This window comes from Dermacentor andersoni, chromosome 5, assembly GCF_023375885.2.
Source record: "Dermacentor andersoni chromosome 5, qqDerAnde1_hic_scaffold, whole genome shotgun sequence".
Classification (NCBI taxonomy): Eukaryota; Metazoa; Arthropoda; class Arachnida; order Ixodida; family Ixodidae; genus Dermacentor; species Dermacentor andersoni.
Genome location: NC_092818.1, coordinates 125,468,095 through 125,486,288, shown reverse-complemented (window position 1 = coordinate 125,486,288; position 18,194 = coordinate 125,468,095). Strand labels below are relative to the sequence as shown.

General features: G+C 45.7%; 2 protein-coding genes across 4 annotated transcripts in view; one reads left to right on the top strand and one right to left on the bottom strand.

Moving 5' to 3' along the window:
• The window catches only part of LOC126531105 (beta-mannosidase-like), a 308,119-nt gene that overhangs the window by 270,169 nt on the left and 19,756 nt on the right, over positions 1 to 18,194 (bottom strand). The gene's annotated exons all lie outside the window — the stretch shown is intronic.
• LOC126531108 (uncharacterized) overlaps positions 1 to 18,194 on the top strand; it is a 179,616-nt gene that overhangs the window by 141,700 nt on the left and 19,722 nt on the right. Inside the window, exon 2 of the mRNA XM_050178504.3 lies at positions 17,512 to 17,606. Coding sequence (XP_050034461.1) covers positions 17,520 to 17,606 — 87 coding nt within the window. The 5' untranslated portion in view covers positions 17,512 to 17,519. The remainder of the gene's footprint in view (positions 1 to 17,511; positions 17,607 to 18,194) is intronic.

The window sequence follows — 18,194 nt, the reverse complement described above, 5'->3', positions numbered from 1 at the left end:
TGAAACCTGGCTAATCCCATTAGCCCTTATGAGGAGTTGGTGTGAGCGTTCCCGCGAGCCTAATGTGTGCGCGAAACAAAACAATGCTGGCGCTCTGCATCAACGAAGGGTGCTGCGAGTGATCTTCCGGAATGCTATCGCCTACTTGCAGATACGTAATTAGTTTTGCCTCTAATTCTACTGTATTACTACGTGCTTACAATGTTAGCACATCTAAATAAGCGCAAGATTTAGATAATAGGCAAAAAAGAAAATGGAATACGAGGTCTATATCTTTTCTCTTCTTTTTCTGATGAAGATAATCAGGGAGAGAAACAGAATCTCATCTCACTCTGCTAACCATGTTGGATAATAACTAAGGACGTAATAAATTGTCACGCCGAGCACAAGGTTATATTTCTTCGTGTAATCAGCGTAGATCGACTAATTTCCTCTCAATTACCTGGGCAGTGGAGCTAAGCTTGCGCCTTAGGTATCTGACTACAGGCCTGTGTCCACCTGCGTCCACATACGTACGCGTAAGTGTCCTGTTCTATTTTTGGTGTCTTTTCCTCGGAGTTTGAACGTATACCTCATCAGAGACGGATTTTCATGCTCGCTTTTCATGCTCGTAGATGTAAAACTCGGCGCTATCCTCGCTAAGCCACTCCGAAAAATAACTGGACACTCGTGGCAGTGACTGGAGCCACGGCTCGCTAGCTGAGCTCTTTCCAAGAAACGAATCGGGTGATACACGTCTGAGGGGGAAAAAGAAAACGTAATTCGCTTAATTTTCTCTACGAGCGACGCACACCTGAGCCTCCCCTCGACGGCGTCGGTCTCCATTTTGAAGATTGCCAAGTAATAAAAGAGCGCACAAGTGGCTCTGAGATTCCGCAGATCCGCAGCAATTGCCTCCCCGCTGTACGTATACTTCCCCAACGCAGGTTGTCGGCTAACGCGGTTCGTTGTGTGTTGTTGACTACATTGTGCGCAGTAAGAGCGAGCCGGAGCTATGGTAGAAGGGGGGGGGGAGGACGTGGAAGTTGTGGGGGTGGGGGGAGGGGAGGAGAGTTGGGGTTCTAGGAGGGGGGGGGGGGGGGAGGGCTTTAGAACAGCGCGCATTCGAGTTCATTTTGGCAGAGAGGAAGACCACTCCTGGGCGCGGAAGACCATCGCTCTCGAGACGACGTTGACTGATACCACGCCCGCGCCTCCACACGGCGAAAACAAGAAAACAACGAGTCGCTCGCAGTAAGCAGCGAGAATACACGCGCACGGCCGTATACGCTGTTACTCGTTCGCTCTCACGCACGCGCACGACAACGACACGACTAAGCAATTTCTTCCCTCTTCTTTCTCATTTCCACGAACGCCTGCTGGCTGGTGGCCGAACGGCTGTACGCCTGAACGTGCCCGCGCTCCCAACGCGATCGTTCAGCTTAATTCCGAGGGTGGGGCGCGCTTTGCTTCTGCGGCGACCCGAAGCTTCACTTCTGCGAGCGTCGTGTGTACCATGGAAAAACAACAACGACAACAAAGCAATGGAGGTGACGTTCGTGTTGCGTCATAGTCTCGACGTCCCTTTAATCAAGCCCGTGGTTGAATCTCGCCGGGCCGTGCCTTTTAGGAAGAACGGCTTTCTGAAGAAGTTTTGCCGAGAAATCTTGGTGCTAAGCTAACGTGAGAAAGAAAGAAACGACACGAACCCGGTGGTCCCCTGTTTTCCGGTTATGCAAAGGGGAGGCAGTACCTAGTAAATCTGCTTGGCTTTATGCTGCCCCTCGGCCTGTAAATAACTACTTCGCCTCCCTCGCCCCCCCCCCCCTCCCCCAACTTACCATTCTCGCAGTGGTTAGGGGCAGCTGCGATGTTCGTGTTCGCTTATCTGCGTGTGCAGAATTTTGAGCAGTTGCGCCACGCAAGGAGGGGAATGCTCGCAAACGGGGTGGTTTACACGGTGTTGTTCGCCGGCACGCATTACTCAGAAGTAGATTCAAAACCAGGGAGTTAGGCAGTTGCATGAGGTTACACAGAATTGCCCGCCGTGCCATAAGCTTTATCATCTCTTCTCATTTATGCTACGGCTTATTAACTCAAGCGACGGCTCTACAAGTACTTGCCTCAAAGTACCAGGAAGCATTAATCACGACAATCAAGTCTCGGCGGTGCAGTATAGCTATATATACGTGTTTGCTTGTTCCTAGCTTCTACAACAGCCGGGGTACCCCAACAAGCGTTCGACAAATGACGCGTTGTATAATGAGATTACCTTTTCCTGTCTACCCCAGGCCTCCACAGCCCTGTAACGTGGTGATGTAACGGAAAGCTTCCCTGCAATTCTGGTACGTTGGCCATGTGCGTACGTGTTGTGAACAAGAAAAAATAAATGAAATAGTCACGGCTGCCGAGGCGGGTGTTACTTGCGCAGACGGAACGCAGTGTTCTCCGTTTTTTTTTCTTTCTTTCTTTTTTTGGCGTGGACTCGGAATTAGTTTGTCAGGGGTGACTTTAGTAGAGGCCACCTAACTGTGGACACGCACCCTAAAGACGCCCTCGAAGCGAGGGGACGCGCCGAGATTGTTCAGAACAAAGTGAAGGTGGCGAGAGGCGAGGTGCGGCGACGTTAAGCACGCATTAAATTCTCAACCACACTGCCACACGTCAGAAAAAAAGCGCAGTGAAGAGGCGGCCACACGGGGCCAGCGTAATAGATTAAAAGCGCCACGTGGGCCTTATATAGTGGCGTTCGTTGCAACAATCGGGACCCGCGGTGGGAAATAGCACGAACTCGGATAGCCGTGAAAGTGGCGTTGTTCTTTCCATCGTCCTCGTCTCCTTCCTTCTTTTTACAACCGCGAAGAGAGAAAGATAGTTCTGCGAACGGCGTTGAGCGCGGGCGCGTTTCGTGGTGCTTTATCTCCGGCCACCAGCTGCAATACGGAGGAGTGCGCGCCTACGTACGCGAGCGCGAGGCAGTCGCGAGTTAACGGAGACGTTAAGCGAGCCTTTCGAAGCGTGGCGCCCTGAGTAAACAAAAGGAGCAAGCGAGAAGAAGCGAGCCAGAGCTCGCGTGCTGGTGGCGACGGCGGTAATCGGCTGGAACGGACGCAGAGTTCTCCGAGATACTGGGCGAAAGCGGGAGACAAACTCATTCACCGGCGCACATCTACCACAGATGTCTCTCCTTGCCCCCTCTGCGTATAGGAGCTACAAGCGCTTGCGTGGTATGGCACTGAGCTCGTGCCCTTTTATAGCGCGTATAAGCATTCTTTGGCGAGTGCCCTGGTAAATACTGTCCGTCCCGTGGTGCTTCATATCTGCGAACTAAATGCGTAATTGATGAAGTTAGCGCATGTAATCGTTATAGCAGTGTAATAGTAGACGAGTGGCAGCGTCAGAAAAAGAAAGCTGGTTACGTCGCCGAGTAGAGGTCGTAACCAAAAGGGAAATAAAGAAGTTAGTAGATGTAATCATTATGATAGTGTAACAGTACATGACTGGTAGCATTAAAAGAGAACTGGTTACGTCGCCGTGTCAAGGTCGTATATAGCAAGAAAGGAAATAAAGAATTTAACACATGTAATACTTATAATAGTGTAATAGTGCATGATTGGTAGCGTTGAGAGAGAGAGAAAGCAAGGGTAGGAAAGGCAGGGAGGTCAACCAGCACAGCATCCGGTTTGCTACCCTACACTGGGGGTGGGGGAAAGGGGAATAGAAAGAGGAAGAAAGGGAGAGAGTAAGTACGGAGTACGTGTGGGAGGGACAGCGTACACAATGACACTATAAGCGGTCTCTTAAGCCCGTGCACTTCAAGTACCGCACTAGTGCACGAATCGCTTTTCGAGCCAGTGACGGTTGTGGCCACGGTCCGAGTATCTTTGACTCGGTGAACGGTCTCGAGTCTAGTCTGCGTAAAGTTGCCCGCAGAGAGAGGCGTTGGACATCGTTGCGAGGGCAGGTACACAATTGTGTAGCGTTGAAATTAAAAATAAACTGGTGACGTGGTCGCGTCAAAGTGGTAACAAAAGAAGTTCAATAAAAGAAAACGCTGTGGTGTGGCAAAAACATAAATAAAAGAAGAACCGGTTGTGACAGCGTTTCTGCTCAGTTGACACCACATATCTGCAAAATTAATGCATAATTGATCAGGTAAACACATGTAACCGTTATAATAGTGCAATAGTAGATGATTGGTAGCGATGGCTGGACATGCGTAAGCTAGCTCAATGAGTTAGCAATATTGGAGTAGCAGCCGAGCCAAAGAATGCCTAGAGCACACCTACGACGCTTAAGTATTTAAGCGCCAGAAATAGATCAGAAGTCGCAGTATAGATATTTTGCCCCAGCATGCATCTGACCAGGAGAAATTCAGGAATGTTGTGACAAAAGTAGCTTGAAAAGACAAAAACAAATACAGACAAAAGTCGTAATACAGCAGCCACATCACAAAGCGGAATCCTTTTCTCGGCATTGCTCGTAATCCTACGGGTATTTTACCTCTTTTCCCGTAAAGGCACGCTCAAACGAGTAAAATAAAGCATGGGAAATGTTCGACCTACAGGTAATTAAATGGCGTTTGTGAGCTAGGCGTAGTTCGCCGTTCCTTTTGTTGGGGGTAGCCTTTAAAACCTTGCATCTTGTCCCATGGGTAACTTCACCATGATACGGAAGAAGAATAAAGAAAGGAATAACCTACGCAAACACACTAGGAATTACCCTTAACTTGAAGTCTTGGTTAGCGAGGCAATCTGGATTTGGGTGACGCATAAGAAGATTGTGATCAAAGCACTCACTCTCTTCAAAGAAGCCAATAAGGCAAGCGAGCTAATCCGGAAAGATGGCGATGGTGGCCTGCCGCTGTCCTGTTGCAGTCGACGCGGTTGTTCGGGACTGAACCGACCCTCGAGTGCTCTTCCCGCAGGGAGGACTCTGCGGCTGTAATGAGCCGCCCAAAAATGAGCTTTGCTGCTTGTGTAATGCCAGTCGTCGAGCAACCTGAGGGTCCAGCGACAGTGCATAGGCATTGAGTAATGACCCAATAGTGAGGACCTGCAAAGGGAAGTCCCAGGGCACTGTTACCTTACTTACGTTTTCAGCTTGCCTCTGTTTTTGTCAACGTGTACTGAGAATTCTGCAGACAAAGTGCTTGTTTAGCTGGCTACCAGCCCTTGTATCTACAAATTTCTTTCCTTTTTCACTCATGGGCCCTATTTCACTCGTCAGCAGTGGTACGTTTCGCTTTGTACTTTTCCAAGTCACTGAGCGTGGACGTATTAACTTCTATCTGGGAGACAGAAAGACAACAAAGCGAAGGACAGTGGAGATAAGCATGATGTTTCCGGTTTGTTACTCAACAGTTAGGCAGTGTGAAGCGTAGTCGAGGGCTGGAAAGATAAGAGAAAGAAAAATTCGACACAATTTGAGCGTGCCCAGCCAATAGAGCGCGCCGATGGACGAGTTCCCAGCCTAATCTCAGAGGCTATGCTGAACAGCCGCGTTTTCTCGGTCACGTGTCACTGCTGGTGAGCTGTAATGGCGGCATTTTCTTCTTCTTGCAGTTACAGTATTAAAAACATCTATTAATGAGAATTACATTATTGGAATTGTCAAACCAGTGTTCTTTCTCGTTTCCCAACCAAACATATAGCACAATACCGAAGATAGCGCGGTCTATAACAATTCGGGCAGAACTCATCTGGGATGGCTATCCAAGTATGCGAAAATCATTCTTGGCGTTGTCAGACCAGTCTTTTTTCCATCTATCTAATCGCATTCGCGAAGCACCGAGAACGCTCTAGAGTCGCAATTTCAGCGCACAAGTCTTATCAAGAGTCCCTGCAAAGTTAAACTGGGACTTTAGACTTCATATGCCGAGCAAGGAAAAATAAAGGACGATCCATGATCTCAAAAGAAGAGTTTTTGTATACTTGGATAGTGGATGTAGATGAGTTGTGCCCCATATTTTTCTTTTGTTCTTGTTTATGTTTTTCAAGGGGCGGACGGGGGGGCTATTCATGCACTTGTATTTCCGACCTAACATTTCGCACGGAGGCTGCTCGACGTCTATACTGTCTGAAACTAGGCTTCTTACGCTGTGCGAAATTTGGTTGCAGTTAGCTTTTGATGAAGAACTTACTGGATACATATGCGCGCGAAGAACTGTGTCGCGCAGTTGGAGGCTTTCAGATAAGCAATTCCACTACAAGAAACGCAGAGGGCATGCTGCTGCACGCCGACTAAACACTGTACTCCAACAAAATGCACTCATGGTTCCAATACCATTTATTTTTATTTTTTTGCCAACGATTGGTAGTCACCTCATTATCTCAATGAGGCTGAGATTAATCGTCTGGGTTCCTCAAACTCGAGAATATAGTACACGGTCCAGAGGCGTCTGCACTCCCGGTAGGAGTACAATTTCCGTGATTTCTTTGTCGTGCTGATCTTATGTCGTACGCCATGCCACAAATAGCGCTTTTGCTCAGTCACTGTTGTTTGTGCTATAGTTCCCGGCGTAAATGGGTCAAGAGACTTTTTCGCCAGCGTCGTGCTCCCCGGTGGTGTCGTCCTCGACTAAATTGCCTTACATGGAACGCATGACGCAATGGAGCGCTTCCCATGTCTACATACATGCGGTACCAGCGACAAAGCAGAACAATAGGGAAACCTCCAGCGGCACCTTGCTCATTTCCGCTGCTGACAAAGTTGTAACACAATCAGCCACGTGCGAAAAAAAACGAGATCGAACCGAACGTGTCTTGCTTGCGGAACACAATCTGCGCACCATCTATTTCGCCGCTAATTTGTGTCATTGGTACGTAGCAGCGCTTGCCCGCAATGACTTTAGTCTGTGTTGCTTTAGCAGCGCTTTACCATTGCTGCTTTGCAGTGCCACGGCGTGTTTTGATTGGTTTTATTAAAGACCTGGTATTTGAAAGTTCGACATTCAAGGCAAGCAAATAAGATTGAATCAGGGGTTTGCTCTGTGAACAAAAACGCTACCAGTGCAATATGCGTTGTCGGATATCAGCTGATTATCTATGAGGGAGCAAACTGCATTGCATGGGGCGAGGAATCACGAAGAATCACGAGGACGAGGAATGACGAGGAATCTGACAACAATAGCACACCGTTTCGTATCGAACAAAAACGTAGATCAGTCTTGAGTGACAAGCACAGTTTCCACGACGACGCAAACATGCACCGGAAACTGGCTTCCAGCACATTGCAACCCTCTTCAAACCCCGATATCCTTATGAATTGTTCTCCTTCCCATATTCTTGGTTTCTTTCACCACTTTAACTCCTTCCTTAATTCACCCCAATAGCATGTCTCTTAATGACTATCCCTTAACTAATCAACATCTCTATTTCTGTTCAGTTATGTTGCTATATTTTAGGATACGTGATAACTTTTCCTAATGCGATGCATGCCTCGGTTCAAGGGCAGACGTAAACTGCAAACTGAATTCCAAAAACATTGAGGAACTGCTGTTCCCCTCTCTACTCCGGCCTTCCATATGGTGAAAGCTCGAGAAGAATTCCCTGCGCATGAATATTTATAAACTTTCACAACCGGCAGACACCTTTACGCAACAAACATATTATTATACATATGACAGCCAGTAGTCCCAATGTCCCATATTCAACATGTCCCATATGATGACGTCTAGAGTAGCAGAATTTTTCGCTATACGTGCAGTTGTCAATTACATTCTGCAAGCACAACTACGAATGCGGGTTATGTTTTATTATTCCAAGTCAGGCTTACGATGCAGAACACATGAGCAATCGGTGTCCGAGACTAGAGAAATTATCCATCAAGCTGTGCATAACAGACATTGCGTCACACTGCCATGGCTGCCGGGCCACCATGGCGTCGTCGATAACCATTTTGACGATCATACGGTCAGGCCATAAACAATCCCAGATAGTTCCTATGCCTTCGTCTAGCACGTACGATGCGAGAGGTATTCATTTCCTTTTGCTCACACACAAAAAAGCAAACTTGCTGGAAGAACCCGGGTATATCGAATTGTGTTCCTGCACAGACTTGGCCCCTCATTGAAGTTGCAAATAGCGTCACACAGTTCCCGGGGTGATACAATTTTACCGCGCCGCTTCCGGCAAGGGCTGACCTTTACGAAAAACCACTTCTTTTCTCATTGATACAGCCGACACACTCACGTGTGACTCGAGCAGCCACGAAGGGATAACCGAACACTCGTTTGGTTTTTTTGTACTCGTTATGACATCTTCGGCACTATGGTAAACTAGCTTCACTGTAGGCTGTTTTGAGAGCCCAACATTCCTGGACGATAGCAGCATGCATCGCAGGCTCACCAAGTAATGCGAGCATTGCTAAATTTCTGAGGTCTATTACCCTCAGTGGCAAAGTGTAGGTGTGACGCACAGCTACTCGTATGCGCACTGCTTTCCTCCCTGCCTCATTTCTTTTTATCTTCCTCTTTTTTGTTTCTTATACAGCGAAGCTGTACTTAACAAGGTTCTAATGCAAAATGTGTCCCTGGGCAAGAGCCGTGTACAACGGAAAAAATATATAGTTGTCCAACTGTTTCTGCGTGATGTTATCAGTCGCGGCGGTCGCTCTGAATGTTATCATCTTATCGACCATGTTATGACGCATGACTTGCATGGCCATATATAGAACGTGGGATGGTGGAGCTCCTTCGCTCCCATTGGAGGATTCAAAGGTATAACAAAACGCAATAGTGTACCTACCAGTGTCGACAATAACATCCACCTAGCGTGCCTCGACGGCAAGTGGACTGTATCCTTCCTGTTGGAACGGTCTGGAATTGAGTGCTACACGGACGTCAGTTGGCCTACCACGCATCACCGGCCACGTATATGTTTAACCTTTGGCAAGAATGTGTCTAGCATGGCAGTACAACCGGTTGCGGTGTACCACAGCGACCACAAAGCTATGGTCACTGTGGTAGCTAATGAGACAAAATAAAAAAGGATAACAACCACGAAGTTACGTGTATGTGTCTTTATTCAATCGATATAGCAATAACCATATAAATCAATATAATTGTCAATATAATCTTCCCAATACAGCTTCGATGGTTATCCTTCTTCACAGAGTGGAAGGGCACTAATTTTTGTTTCTCAACGTCCTTTCCCTGGCGTAGGGTAGCAAAACGGACGCTCGTCTGGTAGACCTCCCTGTTTCATTTCTTTTTCTGTTTTCCTCCTCCTGCTCCTTCTATGACAGGCAATAATATGGCCAATCACGAACTGATGCTACTCATCATTGAGCCATAGTGGCTATGGCGATGTAATGAACATCGCAAAATAGATACTTGTATTCTGACAGCCAACATTATGGCCAATCATGAACTGATCCTCATTGCGACATAGTGGCTATGGTGACGTAATGAACATCGCAAAATCAAGACACGAGTTCTGACAGCCAACATTATTGACAACCATTAACCGGTTCTACTGATTTGTGACTCAGTGGCTATGGCGTTTTTATCAACATCACAAAGGCGCATGCTAAGTTCCCCGCTGCGGCGGACGCACCCCCATGGAGCCGGGGAACATCAGCATTCGTGTCCCTAAATTTTACACTAAGAAATCCCAAGTGAAAAGAAAAAGATGCATTTCCGAACCCCCATAAAATGCTGTCCCTCAAGCCCACCTGGCGGTTTTGAGGCGTAAAACCTCACCAGTTCAGCGAAACGATTTGCGTGCTAGAAGCTTTGGCAGTTTGTTTTGAAACTTGCGAAACTTTCTACCTCTAGATCTGTTGATGCAGAAAAATAAAAAGAACACGATTTTCTCGAGGCGATATACAGGCCTTCTCACTCATCACTAGATACTATGGTGCTCGCCACGATTATGTTCTACTGAAACTCCCAGAATTTACTGTTGAGCAAAAGTAATGAAGCGCTTATCGTGCGTCATAATTCACAGTCTTTTTGTTGTGTGTGTGTTCATTTCTGTCTTATGAATGCCTATAAAGCATGTGGAAGCTAAGTTCCCCATGCTGTGGTACGTTTGTTGCGATTACTCTAATGTATAGTTCTCACAGCACCGCTTCCTCTGGACGTCGTAAACATTCTGTGTGTGCGACCGACCTGCGGGGCTGGCTGAGAAGCGGGTTCAACCTGGGGATGACCTCGGCTTCTCTGCGTCGACACTCTTTTCACGCTCTAGTTCATCGCAGTGGGGGTCGCCAGGCTGTTGCATCGCGGCTAGAGCTCATGGCGGCGCGTAGTCAAAGCCGATGTGACGCTCAGCTGGTGCGTACTCCCATACGATTAGTAATATCAACCACTTATCATAAAAGATCTTTCTGGATCTACGAGTGCCACGCTTTCTGCAAGTACAGCTTCCGGCAACACAATCCAAATGACAATAGTAAGACAAAAGCACCAAGCTCGTTCTGATATTGTATGCGCATATTAGCGTGTGAGTTCGAGGCAGGGAAAAAGCACATGTTAAAACATGTCTTGCAGACCTGCTTTCAGCGCTGCAAAGTTAGACAGGAGATCTTTCTGCAGAAGTTTGTAGAGAGCCCTACCGGCCGCGTTCCTTCCCCGCAGCCTTTTGCCAGTTAATCTCTCGGACACATTGAGCAGACTTACAGGATTGTAAATAAATAAATAAATAAATAAATAAATAAATAAATCAGCTGAATGCCTCTACCTCCGTGAGAGGGGTTTAAGAAGGGCTACATAGAACGAGAATGCGTTTCACCATCGTGCAAGTGACATACACATTGTCGCTTATGATAAGGTGGTTTGGCTCACCAGCAGTTTATTTACACAACTATTTGCAAGTTCAGATTATTTTTCCTCGATGTCTCTGTTCAGAAGTTTTGCCGAAAAGAAACCCTTGTTTCTTGTCTCCTGTTCATTAGTCACGTGGTATTTCTTTATTTCCATAAAGTCTCGGGAGACTCAGTTTCTACTAGACGGAGGTGCGAAAGGGGGCTGCAGTGGGATACTGTAAGGCTCATGACAGGTTTTGAGTGCGCCGAGAGGGCAGCAGCTATCGCGCCATATTGCAAAGCGACATCGTGACACAACAATCACCAGGCATCAGGAACCCAACATCATGAGATCGCCGGCTATCGTATAGATGGAGTTCTTGGCTGCCATGCTGTGCTAGAAATGACTTATTTTATTCATTACATTTCACAATTTGACGTATTCTGCAATGACTAAGTAAACTATTATGATGTTAACCTAAAGTTTCCAAAACCACCTCAAGATATGACACGTACGAATACATTGAATATCTATGTCAAATCATGGCTGTTGTAAAACTTTCACGTGTGCTGCAAAACAATCACTGCGGTGTCTATACTTCCGCAAAATTAGACACTAGAGCACGAGAAATTCCACCTTCTTGTCATATGCAGGAATGGTCTCGGAAATTGGCCGTATGTCCCGTTCTCTGGTGCAGAGCGTAGTTGGACTAATATTTAGTAGCATATGTTGCATAGCAGCAAAAATAAGGAGATCGGGCAAGAAGCAGAGGAAACATTGCTGGCTTCTTAATTCCTGCTGAAGTCTTCTTTGAAGGGTCTAGAGTACACGCATCTCTGTTTCAGAGCAGGAACAAAATATATAATCTTCTTCTCCATGCCTCCTGATTTTCTTCAGTTCCTCTCTTTCTTTTTTTCTGTTTCTCTCTCTTTTCAGCGCTCGACATTGTAAACGCTAGCAGCGGGGCTAACCAATATTACATTTCAAGGACCACTGCTGTGTTTCTCGAGAAAGAACGCTCTGTAAATTGAGAAACCGGATATTTCATAAAACCATTCAAAAGCAACGGTTAGCAAAAGCAATCGTAGAATAAGTGGCCGCCGTTACTACGTGGACTTGAGAGAACCGCCATAAAACCGTGCACCTTAAGTACAAAAGTGAGCGAGAATTCTCGACCGCAGGGGCACTTCTCTTGATTGGCCTTTTTACGCTGTTCTCAAGTTATCCAATCGTGGAACTCGGGCACGGAAGTGGCCGTGCGAAACGCTAATTGCTTCATTACTTTTTGTGCCTGGAATTACTGCTGCGCTTGTGGGAGCGAATCACTTTATTATTGTAGGAATTCAATTCACCTCAATCATTCTTAAGTCATTGAACACTTTTTGGGGAGAGGCCGGCGATAGATTTATTGACGACATTACCTGCATCGTAAGGAATGAATAAATAACCCACACGAACCGACTTCACGAGAGCATTGCTGCTTCACAATGCGAGCACTAGAAGACCTGCTATAAGATCAGAGCCATCAGCTAAAAACTTCATGAGTTTTCGAAAGACACCAAAATCAGCATGGTGCATCTCAAGTATGGCTACGTCTACGCAATAATAAATGTTTATGATACAAAACAATATCATTGGGTAGCCTTCTCACTTCATTCTGCGATCCATTGTACGGTTGCAGCTTGAATACTTGTTATCCTTTTTTTCATTGACTTGTTTTTTTTTTGCCGATGGTTCTGATCCTAACAAATGCGCTTCCTCAGATATCCTCGCACGCGCACGTGGTTACATGCTCAAACGTCACTAACGGACGCCTTTGGTTTTATTGTCCCCTACGTGTCGGCAGATAGCCTGCCTCTTCGCTTGCACAAGAAATAGGATGAAACTGGAGACGACTGCGTGAAACACTGTATGGCTGCTGCCCCCTGCATTTCTATAGCGTAAAGTAAATGAGGACACGAGAAGCCAGGAATCCTTCACGGACAGCGGTGCTAATAAAAACGGAGCCGCAGATCTCTCCAAAGAAACTGCGACGCAGGTAGAACAGCGATGTAGTAGCTCAGCGAAGTTCCGCAATTTGTCACGCACTCAATGATATGTGCTTCGAAAGCACGCTTGGACACTTCGTCATAACTTCTAACTGCCGCAAATCAACGGATCACGCACATTTGTGTTTTTTAATATTTTCTTTGCTACATCTGCAGCCGAAAGGAGGCAACTGGCGACCATCGGCGTCTCTTCGCCGTGTAGCGTACGAATGAGCGGCGTGCCTTACGCGGTATCCCCTTTCGACGAAAACGCCCATGACGACGTACGTACTTGCGATAGCTAAGAAGAAAGAGTGCGCGAAGCGTTAGTAAGACGAGGAAGAAGCGTTGCAGGAAGGAGCATCGGTACTCTCCAACAGCGCACAGCTGAAACCCGAAGCTCAATCTCCAAAGCCTGCAGGCCGCAGTGCCTTCCTCGAAGCCCCGTACGGCGACTGGGGACCACCCAAGGATGCACACTGATGCTTCCTACGCGCACACATGCGCTTGCAACTTGCGTCGCCGTTCCGAGTTCAGGGGTTCCGAAGACCGAACGCAAATAAATGTGTATGCGTCCGACTCGTGAGGCTCTCGGATTACTTTCTCCTCCTTCGAGGAAGAGCGAAAGCACAAATTTTCTCCCATCTCTGTCAACTCTCTCGGGAGGCGGAAATAAGAAAACAGAGCAAATGATGTGGAAAAAGAAAATATAGACTAGGCAAACGCTATACGCCATGTTTGTCTGGGAGACTAGTATATTGCCCCATATTCCTAGACGCGAGCGTATATGGCCTGCAAGCCCTCTGCTCATGACTCCCCGTTCGGGCATCCGGGAGCAAACAATATTTTTGTAGCCACTGATACCGCCCTGGGGCCAGGATGGAGATTGACGCTGAAAAGCGGAGTGCCGGAGAAGCTAAACATAAACAAGAACGCGAAGCGCGATGTATACGAACTGTTGAATGGAGACTGGAAGCAAAAACTAAAGAAAAGTATCACCCTTCTATGTTTAATGCCATAAATTATAGCAAGAAAAAAGGAACGATGCTGCGGATTCTTTTAGCAGAAATTGTTTTTGTCCTTTTCCTCCATTCATTAGACTAAACCCAGTGCGGCGCAGCAATGAATATTGAAGGGTCAATCATTCAAATTTCAAATTGAAATTGTTAAGCTGAAGATGTGCAGACGAAAATTGAAAGCGTAGGGGACTAACTGGGCTATAATCTGACGATGTGGCTCTTTATTATTTTTTCAACTGATAAAAAGGAGCTGTTGGCGCACGAATACAGCACCAACAACTTGTCTTATGAACGAACAGGAGAACTTGCACAGATATATTTGCACACGTTTCCAAAAGTAGCCGGCAGGAGAGTTACTCTATAGTTAGCATCATTGCCTTTCATCGGTTATTTTCTCTCACTCTCACTCTTTAGGGAATGAATGTGCACATAACGACATTACAAAATTGCAGTAAAACCAACACAACAACGTCACCGATAAACCATTAAACCAATGGTGCGAATGCACTTTAGAGAAATATATTGGGCATAACATGCAATTGAGGTGAAACTATACCCGTTGTTTCTGCCAAGACTTTCTGTAATTTGTAAAATATCATCTTTGGCTGATAGCGAAATTATAATCTTCGAGCTAGATTGCCCAAGCAGGTGGACATTATCTGGGCGAGAAATCTAAATGCATAATTGAATAATCAACAAAGCTCAATAATTATGCCTCTAACTAATTACTTTACAGCACTTATGGCAATTTATAAATTGTAGCTTGGCAGTTCGCAAGGTAGATCCACTTGGAACGAATTATCAGGATGGCGCCAGCTTCGAGGTAGTAATTTTCGAATTTTGCGAAGAAATACATTGGCAGTCGAGTTACTTTGGCGCTTCAATGCGTAAAACGGCGTTTTGTTTACAAAAAGGGCAAGTAGAACGACAATGCATTCTTACAGCAAATTTTATGGTGTATGTCTAGAAGATAATATCATCCACAGTATTCTTCTCAAGTGCATATGCCTTGCAGTCTCACAAGCTGAAATTTGTACATAGCAATATGTGAGGTCAGGTAATTAGTTAAAAACTTAATTAGTTTTGAATTGATAACTAATTAGTATTGAATTGAACTCACCAGCTCAAGAATATTACGGTTTAGAGAAAGCACTAGCAAGCAACTTTCTTGCACTCCTTACCTTCTTGTAAATTTCTTGTAGACATTTACTTCCCCTTCTTCCAGCTGCTTCTCCGCTTGTGTCCGCCGTTTCGTATATCTCCAGAACACTTCGAATCTTTTGATCTTCTAATTCTCGTGTTCCGCCTCTCTCCCAGATATGGAGATTAATCGTCTGTGTATTATAGTTATTTCTCTCTTTCCTTCTTTCTTTCTTTCTTTCTTTCTTTCTTTCATTCTTTGTTTCTTTCTTTCTTTCTTTCTTTCTTTCTTTCTTTCTTTCTTTCTTTCTTTCTTTCTTTCTTTCTTTCTTTCTTTCTTTTAGCCTGTATCGCTCTTTTCCCCATTACTGTCCGAGCCAGAAGTTAACACTCCCGCCGCTTTCTTCTATCCTCATAGAGCACGTACACCATTAAATGCATACGGCCAAAGCTAAATTTAAAGACTTTGTATATATATCGCGTGCACAGAACTTAGGTCAAAGACACTATGGAGAACAATGGCAGGACAACGTGATGAGTCAGGATGTGTCCTGACGCTTGTTTGTTTCGTGCCCTTGACTTCAGGGATGCTACTCGCAATGGAACGTTACCAACGAGCTCAAGGCGTCGTCGTAATAAATTTGCAGAAAATGTCAGGCTCACTGTCCGCCATGTCATACTGAATATGTCGGTTCTTGTAAGATCGCCAAAGCTAAGCGGCGATCTAGAGAAGCAGATCTAGCAGAAGACCTAGAGTACTCGGTAACTCTGAGTAGCATCCCTCAGTGTCACCAATTACGGAACTTTTTAGCGTCATAAGAGAAACTAGCAGCGGCTTCGCTTCCGCCGCTAGTAAGGTCAGCTTTCCGCTGGCGGAGCTTCGCTCCCCCTCCTCAACTATAGCACCCGCCCAATCGTGCTACTATACCGATGCGAAATTACTTCAATGTTGCTGCGTTTATATTTGAGCAATTTCGCCCAGGCGCCGCGGCGGCCTATCGTCAAATTCAGCTTAGCGCTAAGTGAGGTTCCATCGAGTCAAGTCTCAGACATGTGCAGCGGGCAAAGGTGAGACTAGGATTTTAATAAAGAACTCGCCACAAGGTTTCGCGTGGAGTAACAGGTACATTGGATGTTTTCGGCGTCGTTTTAACACGATAGCGTTAAGGAGCCCTGTCGCAGAAAATCCTCTGTCGGTGTCGGACGTCGTTTCGGCAAAAGGATTTTCGAACCACGCATACCCAGGCGCCCCATGTGACGCAAAGTAGTTACTGAAATAATTAAATTTCTCAACCTAAAATACGCGGAAACATTGTAAGCTACAACTCACACACAACTTACATACATGAAGGCTCTCGGACTGTAATTTGACTATACGAGAAAACATAATTATGTTACGCGAAAACTCAAAGAAACCCCTTTTCCAGCGTTTCTATAATTCACAGACCGGCCGCGGCGTCCGCACCTTGCGCGCGGCGCGCAGTTGGGTGACTTGGGGGCGACGGAGCGGCATGCCCTGTTCCTTGCAGTACCTCCAGCTGGCGCTCGCCTCAGCCGCATCGCGGCCCGCGCAAGAGGCCGAGTTTCTACCACAAAGCTCGCCTTCGTGCATAGCGGTCGCGGCCAGCGTTTCCCGGTAAACATTACGGTTACATACGCTCCAGTTCCCGGGAAGCGTGAGAAGCAGTCAGGAATATTTGAATGCTATCGCGTTCCACTCTTAAAGGGGAAGCTTAAGCGTCCTCCAAATTCTTAAAACAATATCTTGCTACGAAGAGTTCTCGGCATCTAAGTGACCAATTCCATAGTGTTTTTCCGGGGCAGACATGCTCAAAATCCATTAGTGCTGCACTCAGAAGAAGTCGCCAAGTCACCCATCAGTCGACAAAGAGCAACAACTGGCCTAAAAGGAGCTGCTGTAATAGCGGTCCGTTAGCCCGCTCACGCGTGTGCAGTATGCAAATGCTTGTATAGCTTGTACAATCTACTCCCCATGTAATGTCTTGCGATATAAAGACAGCGGTATGCGCAAATCAATGAATAATAAATAAATAATTCTCCAACCTGGGCGTTATAGTTAGTTATATCGGGAAGAACTCCTGCGTAAACGTTTTACTGGGTGAAATCGGAGATCTCACGCATTCCTTAAGGATATCGTGCAAAAGAAAGTTGCCAGGTATAACTAGTATACATACATACATACATACATACATACATACATATATATATATATATATATATATATATATATATATATATATATATATATATCACTTGTTCACTGACATTGGCCAAGTGTTTGCATAACTCGTGACCTTACATATATATGCCTACACAATCTAAAGGAACTATCTCCATCCTTATATATCCTTTGCCTATAGCTATCTTGCTTAATATGCCTCTGTTCGTTGATGAAAGTGACATAATCGTTTTTGCTTTTTGTTTAATACTTAGCTTAACACATTCTCATATGGGTATTTCCCCGTAAGCGCTGAGTGCGTCACAATAAACAGAAATTTGGGAAATATGTATAGAACTCGGCAATCAAGAATGTTGATGAATCTTTCTTTTTCCTTTTTCTTTTTTGTATTTGCAGCTGCAACAATGCACCACTCGGAGATGAAGGCCATAGCTCTGTGTTCGTTGGTCCTGCTGCTCACGCTAGTATCAGCAAAAGGTGCATCATATCAGGTGAGAACATTTACATATTTTTTTTCAACGCGCGCACACATTTTCTTCGATGAACATATTGGAATGAAAAAAAAGACGGCTTTTCTTTTCAATGAAACGTCTTACAATAAGACAGCAACATGCTTGCGTGCGATAACATCTTTGACAAGTGCGGCTAGTTTATCCGTCATTGCATAACATATATGGTGTACCATGTGCTAGTAACCCTCCCCTGACACCCCCCCCCCCCCCCCCCCCGCAGAGATTGATATATTACTCTCAATTATAAATAAAAAAAAAGTAATCAATGCAATGTGAAGCAGAAAGAAATTTAACTGCTCCTTTTAGTGCCGCTGTTTTTAGTGAAATTACTGTCATGATGTGCCACGTGTTTGTAATCGTGGAAAAAGGATGGAAAATGAAAGAAAAAGCAGCACGTCATCACTGGCGTCTGAACATACGATTCCCGCATACTAGGCTTCCTGCTATTTTGTTGGAGTCATTAGAAATTTTAGTATAACAACCTCCCGCGGGCCGGCGATGAGCAAAACGCACTCTCAGTTTTTATGTTTCAATGAGAAACATTAGAGCGCAAACGCGTTTACGTGA